At 35.7% G+C, this 14,297-nt stretch overlaps 1 protein-coding gene across 4 annotated transcripts in view; it reads right to left on the reverse strand.

Moving 5' to 3' along the window:
- Positions 1–14,297, reverse strand: part of DLC1 (DLC1 Rho GTPase activating protein) — a 259,503-nt gene that overhangs the window by 157,300 nt on the left and 87,906 nt on the right. For all 4 annotated transcript variants that reach the window (XM_051790262.1, XM_051790260.1, XM_051790259.1 and 1 more), the window contains exons 3-4: positions 11,561–11,710; positions 8,868–9,008 (exon numbers count right to left, since the gene is read on the reverse strand). In XM_051790262.1, coding sequence (XP_051646222.1) covers positions 8,868–9,008; positions 11,561–11,710 — 291 coding nt within the window. The remainder of the gene's footprint in view (positions 1–8,867; positions 9,009–11,560; positions 11,711–14,297) is intronic.

The raw sequence follows: 14,297 nt of genomic DNA on the forward strand, positions 1-14,297 counted from the left end.
ATTTTGAGACCAATTTACTTTTACCTTCCAAAGTATCAGGAAGTTTCACAGATTTAACCTTTAAAAAATATTGTCCCTTATTTTTAAGAAGTAGTAATTACTTCCTGTGTACTTCACCTATACCTATCACCATCTCCTGCAGTGATCACTTTTGCAAACATTAGCTGATATCAAAGCTAATGCAATTCCACTCAGATGTATACACCTCTGAATTGCAGCAATTTAAACAACAAAAAAATCTGTTAATAAAACTTCTCAGTGCTTAATGGACTTTGTTTTTCTTCAAGGAAATAAATTTCTTAAAGCCATTGACATAAGAATGAGTTTAGATATTTAGCAGCAATTTTCCACAGGCTTCTGACTAACAGGGATTTAACAATTTTCCCCATCTTTGCACATGCATGCAACAAGAATCTCATAGTTGAGCTCAGAATTGGAGTTCTTCAATGCAGAAATGCACTGTGTAGGTTACATACTGACAGGGAAAATTTGTGGTACATTGAGACAGTCAAATAGTTAACATATAGAATGGTTTGTCTTGACTTTTATAACATGGGGCACTAGCAATTCTTCTGTGCATCACACAGTTGTTTCAAACTATGACTCTCATTTACATCATGAACCCAAATGCAAACTTGGGCTACCCTGTTGTGAGTGTCTACAATAGAATCATAGAATCATTTGGGTTGGAAAAGACCTCTGAGACCATTGAGTCAAACCATTAACCCAGCACTGCCAAGTCCATCACTAAACCATGTCCCTAATTGCCACATCTACACAAATATCTCCAGGGATGGTGACTCAGTCATGCCCCTAGGCAGTCTATTCCAGTGCTTGACAGCCCTTTTGGTGAAGAAATTTTTCGTAAAATCCAATCTAAACCATTATTTATTAATCAATGGCATATGAATCAATTCTTTGAAGGTAGTCATAATAGGCAGAATGGAAGCTTCACAATGTTTGGGAAAGGTTACTTATGATTTTTCTTTATGTTTTTCGTATTTGGTATTCTGTGTGTATTTATTAGCCACTGGTCTTGTGGAATGTGTCCCCGGTCATGGCAGGGAGGTTGGAACTAGATGATCTTTAAGGTCCCTTCCAACCCTAACCATTCTATGATTCTAGCTTTAGCAATAGCAAGCACATGGTATCGGGATGAACACTCCGTGTCCTTACAGTAATTCATTCTGATTATTAAACCTTTTAACTGAGGCACAAAGCATTAATTCTGCAGTCTTGTTGACATAAACACATTTACTCCTATGAGAAAATGGATTTAACTGAATGCACAACGAGGCTAAAGTGAGGCTGAAGTTTGAAATTGTGTAACTTTAGATGATTCACATGACCGATGTTCAGATGATTTGTTCTTAGAGAACTTGGAAAACTCTCTCTCTCTGCATCTGCTTGTGATCATTTAACAACAACACTGATAATTTCCTGCTATTAAGCCTCTAGTATTTAAATTTAGGGTACATAAAAGGATATTGGTCCTGAGAGTAACACAATAAAATTCCTCCCGTCACAGATTTCAGTTTCCATTTCTCAAATAAAGATATAGTATTTCTAATAAACACAACGTTTGTGTGCAAGAAATAACAGATTTGATTCCAGGTGTCAGTAAGTCTAATTTACAGTGAATAAAGGGTAATGCAAACCATGGGTTTGGGAATCGTCTTGCCCAGGCCCAAATGTAAACAGGATGTTAGAGAGCCCAAACTGCAATTTCTAGATTCCCTACCACAGTAAAATTAACAGAAATTATAATTCATTCAGGTTTTGGGGTTTTTTGTTTGTTTTTGGTTTTTTGTTTGTTTTGGTTTTTTTTTTTGTTTTTTTTTTTTCTTTTTGTTCATGCAGAAAAGATGCAAGATATGTTCACAAATCTGAGCTCATCTTGAGCAATTCTGACCTCTTAGTCTGTTTCATTATAGGCAGATATAACCATAACACATTTGATTAACACATTATATTTACACATTTGACTAACACATTTAAGCATGATACCTTTAAATATAAACAGAACCTTGCTTACATTTTTGTATTGAACGACTTGAATATTGGCAACTTCAGGTATCATTATTACCTTATTATTAATTTTTCTTACAGAGAAGATGTTCCCTATTCTCAAACACAAGAGGCTTGAATAAAATGAGAAAAATGAAAACCACTGTGAATTTTGCAAAACAAAGAGAGACTGCCTGTTAGGAGTGTAGGGTATTTTTCCTCCCAGTATACCAGACTCGATGGTCTCAAACCCACATTCCTCTTACGGTGGTACATATGCAGTTGTGATATTATGTTGTGTCAGTAATTATGTAGCTGGCTGGAAATGAGATATGACTTTTATGAATACCAGCACTTAATACACTTAATGTACAAATAAATTATTGCATGTGCGAATATAAAATTCCCAATGTGAAACCTGCATTTTAAGGGAGTCATCTAAAATCTTCCAAGCATCTTCTGTTAATTAAGAGCTGAATTTATCCTCCATTATTATAAAATCAAATCTTATTAAGACTAAGTGAAAATTTTTTAGCATTTCTGAAAGTATCCCCATCCACTACAATTTCCTTCAAAACTTCATTATCACAGAAAAATGTCGGCCTTTAGTCTCTTATATCTAATAAATATTCAGAATACATCTGAATAAGATGAAAATCTTGTGTGAGTGCCTGATGTGCCCTGCCCAGCGCACGTCATTTAAAAGAGCTAGACACCAGGTGGCAGCATACGGTGAAAAAAAAGTACTTAACATTAGTAACAGCACAATTAGCGATGTTACTGTTGAAGAAGTCATAAACTTTTGCTTCAGTTTATAAAAATTGGTTATTGTACACAGTCATAATGATATAGGGTTGAAGACAGCGTCAGCAACTCTGCAGAAGGAAGAAAACATGAGGAAAAAACCTGTGTATAAGCATGGCTGCTACAAACAAGAAGAGATAGAAATGTAAATGAACAACTTGACAGCTTGGAAAAACTCAGAAGTGTTCATGCTTAGCACTTCACAAGCTGAATATTTATTTAGATTCCAAACATTTTGTTGGGATTGAACTTGAAACCACAAATGGACAGCCCAATACATGCATTTCCTGGGTTCTGCTGCAGCCATATAAAATTGCACTGTGAATTTATGTTGGTAGCTCAGGATTCAACACTGAGGGACAGAAAAAGTGTGAGAGAGAGACACTTCCTAACCAAAGCAGCACTGCCAAAGGTGTAATGACTGGATTCAGTGGTTTTGGTTCAAATTGTAGGAGTGGATTACTCTCATTGAAAAAAAAAAAAAAAAGGGCTCACCTTTAAGATTTATGGTGCTTAAAAGATTTCACAGAACAAAAAGCTCTGCCATTTCACTTGAGAAAAAATAAACACACTTGGGGTTAACATAGGAAGATGTACTTAAAACAAAATACTCATTCCTTTGGGGAACAAACCAGAGTCAAAGAAAATTTTTGAGAAGTTCATGTAACAAATACAGCATAATGCTGCTTTCTTACACATGATTGGCAAATGTAACTTCATGGTAATTTGCTTTCTGTGGGGCGAAATAACAGGCTAATAGAATTCAAGTGAGTATGTGATTGTGTGAAAAATTACTTTCATGATTAATTGTCTTGCCGTGTTTTCTAACACTTTCTTTAAACATAGATATGAAAGACAATATTACTTGGTCAGGTCTAGAGAAGTCTTTTCTCATCTTCTGTTCATAAAAATTATCAGTTTTAAAGGAACAATATTTGAATTAATAGTAAGAGTCTTTCTCTCTGATGCTTACTAGAATAACTTCCAGTTTTGCCTGAATGAGTAAAATAAGAATTCAAGGAACACTATAATAGCAGCAAAATTTAGAAAAGTGATATGAAGACTTAGATAAAAAAGTAAAATTTAACATAAAAGTATGATTCAGTCATCAAAATCTTTCAAATCAAATCACCAAACCTTTCAAATTGCTGACCCATTGTGAAAAATTTGTCAGGACTAATTCACTGACATAGTCTGCATGTGTTTGCATACTTCATAGTTCTTTCAATTTACTATAAAGGATAATGCAGTAGAAAATGTAAGCAGTTCAAACCTTTGAAATAAATCTAATAATTCTTCTTTGTGAATATTTAATTCTGTAATAAAGACTTCCTTGTACTTCTTATAAATTTTAGCTTCTTTCCTAATTAAAAAGCAGTGTAGCAAAGTAGGAAGAAACTTGAATTCTGCTTCTTAATCTACAAGTCTCAAAATCATTCTTCACAAAATGATTTGGCTTTCTTTAAAAAGATCAAATTTTAAAATATAATATGAATCAAAAGCATATGTGAAAGGCTAAATTATTTTAGTACAAGTAGATGAAAAGTTTGCAAATCTGTCATTAAGATAACACAACTGTCCCCATAAAGTAACAAGATTTGTGAAAGTGGACTCCTGAGCTCATCCAAGGCTTCACTGATACCAGTAGCTATGCCTAAAGCCCATTCTAATGCTCAGCCAAACTAGGTAATTTTATACTTTCAGGCATAACTGGTTCTTAAACCACCTTGAGAATTGAATGTATCTTAAATGAGTCATTATGGCTAATCTGAAAAACAATCTTCTCCTAGGTACCAGCTATTTTGGTGATAATAGATGCTTGATTACCTTTGCACAGTGTGATTAAGGCTAAATTGGACACTGTTGAAGCAGGAGGGACAAGACTGCCAAGAAAAGCAGTAGAAAATAATCATGGCTTTTTTTTCTTTCACCTGAACAGAAAATAAATAGGCTTTGCAGAGCAGATGTTCAAGGACAAAAATTTGGCTACAACTTTAAGGCCTGAGTTGCTATTGTCCTTTTGCCAATTTTTTTGTATAGAGGAAGGTAAAAAAAACCAGACTGTATAAAAAAGTCTTAATATACTAAAATCTTTGTCTATTTGGGAGACTGATTAACAAAACCCCAGAACACAGAGATGTGTTAATGATAGAAGCATGAACATTTTTTACTCTGCAAACATAAGCAATATAAGGGTGCCAAAAACATTTCTTATTATCCCATCCTAAATTACGTGAGAAATGTGCCTGTTCAGTCATGTGAATCCTTATTTCACAAGGGTTGTCCATATGTGCACCTTGCCAAACATGTATGTGGAGAAGCAAGACTCAGGATGGGAACAGTTCCAAACATGGAGAAAAGCATACAGCAATTGGCAGGACTTTCATATGGACTTTACTGTTATTGTGTGGTTCCACTGTATTCATGCTACACAGTGCACAACTGCACATGCCCAAGCTTCCTCCTCCCCCTTTTGCCTGTGCCCTGTTCTGATTTGCTCCCCCATTTGTCAGTCTGATAGCCCACCCGATGTTCTGCCCCCTTTGCCTGGCGGGACAGTTAAGAATGGGGCACACGCCTGAATAAACAAGTCTGCTTGCACCCTTCCTCGTGTGCTGTCCCCTCTTCCCTTCAGACCGCAACACATGTACAGTTTGTCGATCAAGCACTCTACTGATCATATGATGCTATTTTACTCTGACCATGAAATATAAAAGTGACATACTAAATTTAGGGTGAAGGCTATTCAGTTGTATGCTTCTCATAATCCCAAAAATACCAAGTACATTGGCATATCAAAGACTTTCATGTTGCACCCTGCAGAATCACAGGAAAGCCTTTCTAGAATGCTCCAGTGAGAATCCTGTTCTTTGTCATGCCCATATTCAGTAAGAAGTTCTGTGTGTGTGTGTGCATGCATGTGTATGGTTATATATATGGATATGTACTGTACACAGGCATTTACACTGACAAGAATGGATTTGACTATCCATACATCGGTTTTCATGAAATGTAAATAAGTTGTGCGTGAAAGTACACACACATACACTAAATTTTATTTAAAATAATATCTATTATTATTTTACAAAGAAAATTATAATTGATGCTGAATTTTTAAATACAGTTCTTTTTTCACATTTCATAAAATCTGCCCATGAAAATTTAAAATCTCCTGCTTTCCATAAACCAGTGACTGAATCATCTCCACTTGGATCATCAAACCAAATTCTGCTTATGGATATTCCAGCACATTGTGATATTGTTTGAAATTGTTTGGTTTAAATCCATATAAAGCTGAATTAGCATGAATGGACACAGCTTTTCTGTACACAGATTTCCTATTTGTGAGCTATATCTTATGTAGTTAATTTCATTTACAAGTTCTTTATCAGGGACTAGATCTGAACCCGTGTTTCCCTGCCCTGCCTTATTGTTCCCACTCCCCAGGTCTGCACATGATGTTGTGTTTTATCTTTACAGTCTGATTTTGATGCATTCAGCAGTTTGCTATAGTTTGTTTAAAAATACCACATATCACTCCCCAATATAACTAATTGCCGTTGTACTCCTGTTTATATACTATTAATAAACGCAACAAAAGAAGTTGTCCTTGGAGACTAAGCATCTGGAATCCTTGAAGATCTGCAGTTGTAAACTCCAAAAAGGGAGTAAAATCTTTGAAACAGTCCATTACCATTAAAAAGTAGCTTGTTGAGTTTTCAGCGTAGAATAGATTTATTCCTATATCAGCTAGTCTGACAAAACAAACAAACAAAAAACTCAACCAAGCAAACAACAACAAAAAAAACAGATAAAGAAAAGCAAAAGCAAAACAAAAAAATCCCCCCAAACCTCCCAAAATTATGAGGACAGCCTGTCTTACAGATTGAATACCATGCTTTTAGGATTTTCAGAGGAGATCGCTACATAGAAATCATCTGTACACAGACATCCCTGAAGTCTGCCCTGGACGGTGTTTCAAGGACATGCCATTTCAATATACCATTTTGAAAAATTCATCCTGAGTAGATCCCACTGCTAAACATGACAGGAATAATAGGTGAACTTTTCTACTAATATATGTTTGCAATCAAGCAACTAGCAGCAGTCTATCTGGCCATGCAGACCAGATGAACAACACAGGCAGAGATACACAGGGTGAGAATGAAAGCTTATTTTCTACTAGCATATTGCAAGAAAACTTATGCTTTCAAATAAAATTTCACTGCAGGTAGGGAGGCATATGAAGTTTTGAACAGTTGAAGCCACAGCGCACAGAGCACTGTTTGTGCTCAGTTTGTGGATCGGAAGGGTGCACAATCAAAACAAGCTGAAAGCCCCAAGGCAAAAGAAGTAAAAAGAACATCTGAGAGGATCTTGTTTTCCCCAATTTGTAGGAGAACTACACTCCAGCAAAATTATCCACTTTTTTGTACTTATCCAACATACTATAAAAATGAAAATATGACCTTTGTCTGAACATACCTACTTAAAAGAGCCTATCCCCAAATCACCATGTAGATCATGGGGAGCTGCAGCCTGCAAAACTCTAGGGGAGAGTTGAGTTTGGAGAAAATTTAACTTCACTTATAAAAAGTTTATAAAATTAAGTAGTAAAACAACAGTTGCAGATATGTTCATCAGAGTAAAAGTCAAACAAATGCTTACTGAAGGTGAATTAACACATAATATCTAAGTGAAAGGAAGTGACTCACACTTCTGCAAAGCCAGGTGCTAAGAGTTCCCTGAATGTTAGTAGAGAAACTTACATTTAAAAGGGATGTTTAACTCCTTAACAAGTGTCTGTGTGCTTCTCAGGATCTGGTAAAATGGTATATCACCTTCTGGCATAACATATGTACTTATTTGAGAATTTGTGCTGCATTGTATGCAGTGACAGAGTGCAGAGCACTCTGTTTTGCTATAGTTATGCACCAATGATAAATTACAAGGGAATTTATTTTTGTACAAGTGAACAATCCTAAATGTAAATGTTTATTAGAACTTTTGTTGCTGCCTCAATCAAAGGCATTAGTTAACTTGCTATTATTGCAGTGCAGTAAATGACAGTTGGCCTCTATTTTACTTTTTATAGACTCGTTCTAAACATATATATTTATGCTAACCACACTTTTTATTTTAATATTTTATTCCAGAATTTCTGCTGGTCTGGTTACCAGAAGTATTTGAATTTGTGAACAGATGGAGCAGGAGTTGTGCTAAGACTTTTCAGCACAGGCAAAGCTTAGACGAGTCTAGATTTCTGTGCTTCTTGAGGCAGTAGAAATGGCAAGTGCAAGAGGGAACAAACAGTATGCCAGGAGTTTCTAGGACATCCAAGCTTTTTGGCATATGCTGATGGCTGAAGCATTATGAAGAACGATTCTTCAAAAGATGGACAAAGGCAAAAGAAAGGAGCCTAGATATATGTATCTAGGAATGGGTCTAGAAGGAGGTTCCTTGCCATATCTGAGCTCTCAGGCCAGCCCTTCCTCGCCACTGGGACTTGCAGAAAAGGGTCTGCTTGCTCAAAGTCTTCCCCTCGATCATAAGCATCTGAAACCACTTGCCAAATTTTGCCTTAGAATGACATTCTTCCTTCAGTAGGGTAATAGCTCTGCTTGCAGAACACAACAGTTTAACCTTTCAAGAGGACTAGGGTGACTGAGTTCAGACATCATAAATCAAGCCACATAATTTAACCATCTTTTTCTCTGGCTGCATCCTCCATGAGATTTAGGAAACGTTCCAAGCAATACCACTTCCAAAAAACTTACCTTCCTAAATGAAATAGCTCCTGTAATTTATTTTCTCATGTAAAAACTCAGCTTATTACAATCATCAGCTGTTAATAGTGGGTTTTTAAATGTGAAACTTCTAGGATTGTTTGCCACTCAAATGGCACTTTGAGACAACCTGCATTATTAGTCCCTTTTTAATTAGCGTCACACACATTCTGCTGTATCATCCAAGTAATGAATAGCATAATATTTCTTAATTTCACTTCCAAGCTGTAATCATGAGAGAATTTAAAAAAATATAACCTTTGTACTCACCCCAGCCTTTGGTATAGCTCCAGAGCTGGCTACTGAAGAGGGAGATGCTAGGTCAGAAGTGTGAATGTTAGGAGATAAGTTTGTTTGTGACTGATTTACTGAAGCAACATCCACTCCACTTTCAGAACCAGATTCAACATCCTGTAAAAAAGTATTGCAAGTCTCTTTAGTAAATGTGAACATGAAATAAAAACTTACTTCTGCTAAATAATGGAAATATTTAGGCAAGCTCACTTAAATACATATGCTTAATTCTCTGTGTAAGAGTAATTCCCCTTATTCATTTCCATTACCTACACATTTATTTGCCGTCCTTTTCAATGTGGTGATTTGCATTAGCTGCTGTTCTGAAATTATAAATCACTGCTAACATCAAAGCAATAATTCCCACAAATGTTAGAATTCAAGGGAAGAAAAATCAGTTTGGGGCTGCAGAAATTTGACATTTTCCTCTGATGTTCAGTATTTCCTGTGTTCTCCCACCTTCTGTCTCCGCAGCACTGCAAGCTAGCGAACATCTGTGAGCCATTACACAGCTGAAATGACATCACCCTGCAGCAGTTTATACAATTCAGAGGTACAGCTCCCTAGTTTTTTGAAAATAGCAGACACTTATCAGCCAAATGCTATTTTTGATTAAAATGCCCTTACTTTTAATGATACTGATTACATTCCTCTTTTTGGGAATAAAAAGAAGATATATGGTACGTTTTATTGTTGAGGAAGTAAAAATATAGTACATGCTTTATTTACTGCATAAAGTGAGAGCAGGGGATTATACTGCTTGCAGATAAATTGTGACACATGTATGGCAAAGACCTGGCTGTGTGTAGAACCAGCCATACACTGTCAGGATTGTTAGCTGAGGAGCAGCCTGCTTGAATACAGCTACAGAGTACACAAAAAACCCCCTGAACTATTAACTCTAGACAATTCTGTGCAGACAAAGCCCCAGTTTCCTAGTGCCAGTTTCCTAGAATAGGTGAAATATGAGGCAGCGACATCTCAGGAGCTCCTGAACTGAAAAGATACAGCACCCTTTGATTTATTAATTCCAGTTAAGTCTGTGGTCTGCCAAACTAAAGATGCCAATTAGACAGGTGTCTCTACACCATGTACACAAGTGTGTGGTTTTCTGAAAACAGTTAGAAGTTAGAGACAATGCTACATTCTAGGTAGGACCATGTATTTGAGTCAGGTATTTCCTGCCAGTTAGTCCTCTGCAATGTGAAGCATTGGGAAATGCAGAAGTGTCATAGAAAGGCCTCTGTAGCAGTCAGTTTGGCTACAGCTACTCTTAGAATTTTCTGCTTAGCAGAACTATGCTGCCACAGTACAGAATCATGCTCCCTGCCCTGTCACCCATGTTTTTATATCACATTCAAATGCTTTGTTACTATAGAATCAATACGAGCCTGAACTCAATACATAAATGCCCTGAAAACCAGATCTTTTGATCCTCTAGTACATAATAATCAAAGGCTCAACAACCCCCTAGAAAATTAGTGTATATAGATAGCATATATACCATGTTTGATGCAAGCTGTCTTTCTGAATGGTTGCTTTGCTCTGAATATCGCGCAGGCTTATTTATACAGATTGCCTCAACTCACTTTATTGCTGTAAGAAATTAGCTAAAATGCTGGCACAGATTGGTGAGATACAGAGAACAGATATTAACAGTGTATTTCAGCTTTTCTGTGTCATCAGTGCTCAAGGAGATACTGTGAGAACATTGATATCCATGGGGAACACGTGTAACCGTTAAAAGCGAAATTATGTGATGTCCTTTAAAAATGATATATTTTTAAATCTTCACCTGCTCAAACCCACTGAAACTTGAATACAGCTTTTTTTCACCTATAGACCACTCACTTAGCAATAACAAAGTCTGTCTTTAATAGGAAAAACTCCTCATTATTTTAAAGAAAATATCACTAACAAAAACAAATGACCTGAATGTTAGAGATCTTGGGGCAGTATTTCTCAGGTTTCTTGAATTGAAAAGCAGCTGCAGCACATGTGGATGAAATTAACAGGAAGCCTGCAGGAGAACACCTTGGGTCAGCCATTTCATGTTCTTCATAGTTATGTGTGTAAACATTTTACAGAAAAAAAGAGAATGCATCAGTCATGCTTGTGAGCTGTCCCATCTCCTTTCAGACTACTCTCAGCAAAGAATTGTCCATTTAAGTAAATAAAAAAGAAGAAAGACATTTAAATAATTAAAGTGCACGTTTCTGCCCAGAATCTTACTTTGAATGACAGAGAATTTTCTAAGTGTGTTTCCCACTAGTAGAAAAGCATGACCTGGAGCTCAGATTTACTTTCAGTTCTATTTAATGTCAAATATTCTGAGACTGGTGTGATCCTGACTGTGTGCTGACTCTGCACTTGCAGTAAGTGATAATGAGAGAGCCAGACATTTTCTGAATCTTGTTGATTTCCCTTTGTTTTATCTGGGAGTTCTGAAGCTCTCATTTATGAAATTATGCCAAAAGAAAGAATGGATACAAATATTACTGCCTTCAAAATGTATATACATGCAAAAAAAAAATACAAGTCAAATTCTTTACAAAAGGAGCTTGGGTTCTGAAACCAAAGAGTTGATAAATGTGAGGACTGAAAGAAAAAAAGTAAAGTAAAAAAGGATTCTACTCAGAATAATAAGGAAATTGAGCAAGTTGGCTTACAGGTATATGCCTTCGTTTATATATTGGGGTGCTGGATGGGGAAGAGCTTGCACTGAGAGCATTTTCAATATCCTGGTCAAGCTGGTCCAGTTTCATAATTAACAGCACCATTGAATCCAGTCGTGAACGATCCCGATCTTCTGCTATTTCCTATTGAACAGAATTGAACAATACAATTGGTAAATCTGTTTCATATGGAACATACAATTACTAAATCTGAAATGGCAATAATTGAAAAAAAAAAACATTAAATTATAAAAGCTCTATTTCTTGATTTGGCATGAAAGCACATTGAATAATAAGCAGAATATTTGGGTCTTTCTGTAAAATACTGTTTTGTGTAACCAGTTTACTGAGTATTGACTTACAGCTGGGAAAACATTTTATGTTAATGTTTAATATCCATCCATTATGGCAAGCAAATTTTTAAAAAAGCACAATTTTTTAGCACAAATGCATCATGATCATCCCCTTGATACACATACTTTTAAAACAGCTACTGATTCTAAACATTTCTCAAAATATTAACCTCAAGTTAGTTAATTTGACTGTACAAATATAAATGAAGAAGGTTGATATATGATGGAAATGGGAGAGAAGAACTTCAAAGAAACCATTTTTCCAGCTGAAGATAACCGCAACTACCTTTCTTTGTGGAACTCATTAATGTAACTATGTTTTGTCAATTTGTAGCAGAGATTTCTGTCTTGGTTGGAAATTCTTGATTGATATGAGATACGTTAGCGTAATAGTAAACACAGCATCTTAGATCCTCTGAATGGAAAGAGAGAAGGATGAGGGGTATTCACATCACAGCCTCAAACACCGAGTTTTTTGCAGCTAATTTCTTTATATCCTGTAGAAAACGGCGACAAAGATCTTCAAAAGAACAACTCAAAGCAAGATTTTCAGTTAGATAGACTAAATAATGCTCTTAAGGATTTCCTCCCTCTATTTCCCTTTCATATAGAGAGTTAACACAAAAGTTAGCCAACTAGCCTGCCTCAAAATTTAGGAATATGAAAAAGCCCTACTGGTTCCTCTATGGATTTTCACAATAGTAAGAAAATAGGAATTTCCATTAACTCACTTGAAATAATATTTTTATAAATCCTTTTAAAGAAATGGAAGCAAATACATTATAATCACATCACAGTGCCCAAGAAGTAGGCAATGTAAGTGTCCAAATCAACCGTTCTTTGTTAGTCTCTAAATTGTTTTTCAGGCTGTGCAGCAACTTCTCTAGTTAGGATTCTCTTAGCAGGGTTATTATAGACTGCTTCAAAGACATTGCAAAACATGAATCAAATGATTCCTGCTAGAATTAAAGGATATGTAAAGATAAGACAGTCATATAAACCACATGCTCTTTATGTGAAGACATAGGTGAAAAGTTAGCTAACTAAATCTTAGAAAAGCAGAAATACAAATCTGTCAGTCCATAACAGAGTAATGAACAACTTACAACACAAAGGTCAAACTCAGAAAAACTGTGTATTTAATTTTTTATTACAACTTGATATTTTGCATCGGGTTGCTGAAAAAGCTGATGAATTTGCAAGACCTCCTGATGAACTTGAACTCAGTTTAGAATGATCCTGAAAGAATATTACCTCAAAATAACTTGGAAATCAATGAAATGGATTAAGCCCCAAACGATTCATTGCAACTCCACGGATCTTCATTTTAATTGATGTTAAATTGATATCTGAAGTTTGCAAATGTCAGAATATTTATTCAATCTAATTTGCATGGGTACAGAAAGCCCAATGAAGCAACTAAGTGTCTGCTAAGTAGACATGACCTTCTTTGAGGCATGGGGCCATGTTGCCACGGTGAGCAAGACCACAACGGGTTTACACATCCAGAGCGTGCCAGTGCTGCTACCAAAACTAGACTCCTAGTCCCCTAACTCTGTTTTTATTTCTATTGATTTTACTTGGAAATACAGCACTGTAAAGGCTAATAAAACTAAAATTTACACTTGACTTAAAAAACAAGTTCACTGCCACACCACAAAAAAAGAAGAGGCGATGGCTGGGTGGGGTGTTTTAGTTTGCTTGTTTTGTGGTGGGTTTTTGTTTTTCTTCTTATCAGACTAGAAAGATAAGAGGCATTTTACATGAAGAAAAAAATAAATCAGGAATTTTCTCCAAGCAAATTGTTTGATTCATCCTGCCAATATAGTATAAACTTGCTCTGCATGTAGCAGATTGAGAATGTTGGAGAAGAATCTGCTGAAATAAAGACACGGCAAAATATTATTCAAAGTGATACTCAGACTTAACAAAATGCACTGGCTTTGTAGGCAAACACTGCTTTCTGTAAAACAATAATATTATCATCATGAAATTTAGCTATTCCATTTAGAAGTTTTAACTTTGTGGCTCTGGTTGCTGCTCACATCAACATGAAAAAGTAACATTTTAACTATGATTTCTATTTTTAAAATGTACTTAACAAGACAATAATCCCCTTCTGTTTTGCCAGGGCACTATCAGTGTGTATACATGAAAGCCTAAGCAATATATCAAAAATTTAACACATACAAATAAAAAAAGATTAATCTTGAGTTGCAAATTCATCACAACACATGGAACCAATATTATTATAAGATTAATTTATGTTTATACAGTTTTAGCCTTGATATTATCTAATAAATTTCCAAGAGCTTTATAACCTATTTATCTTTTTTGTATCTCCCATTTGTGTATATTCTGAGATTTTGTTACTGAAG

The sequence above is a fragment of the Manacus candei genome, unplaced genomic scaffold (genome assembly GCF_025592945.1).
Source record: "Manacus candei isolate 608988 ecotype Guabito, Panama unplaced genomic scaffold, ASM2559294v1 h1tg000028l, whole genome shotgun sequence".
Classification (NCBI taxonomy): domain Eukaryota; kingdom Metazoa; phylum Chordata; class Aves; order Passeriformes; family Pipridae; genus Manacus; species Manacus candei.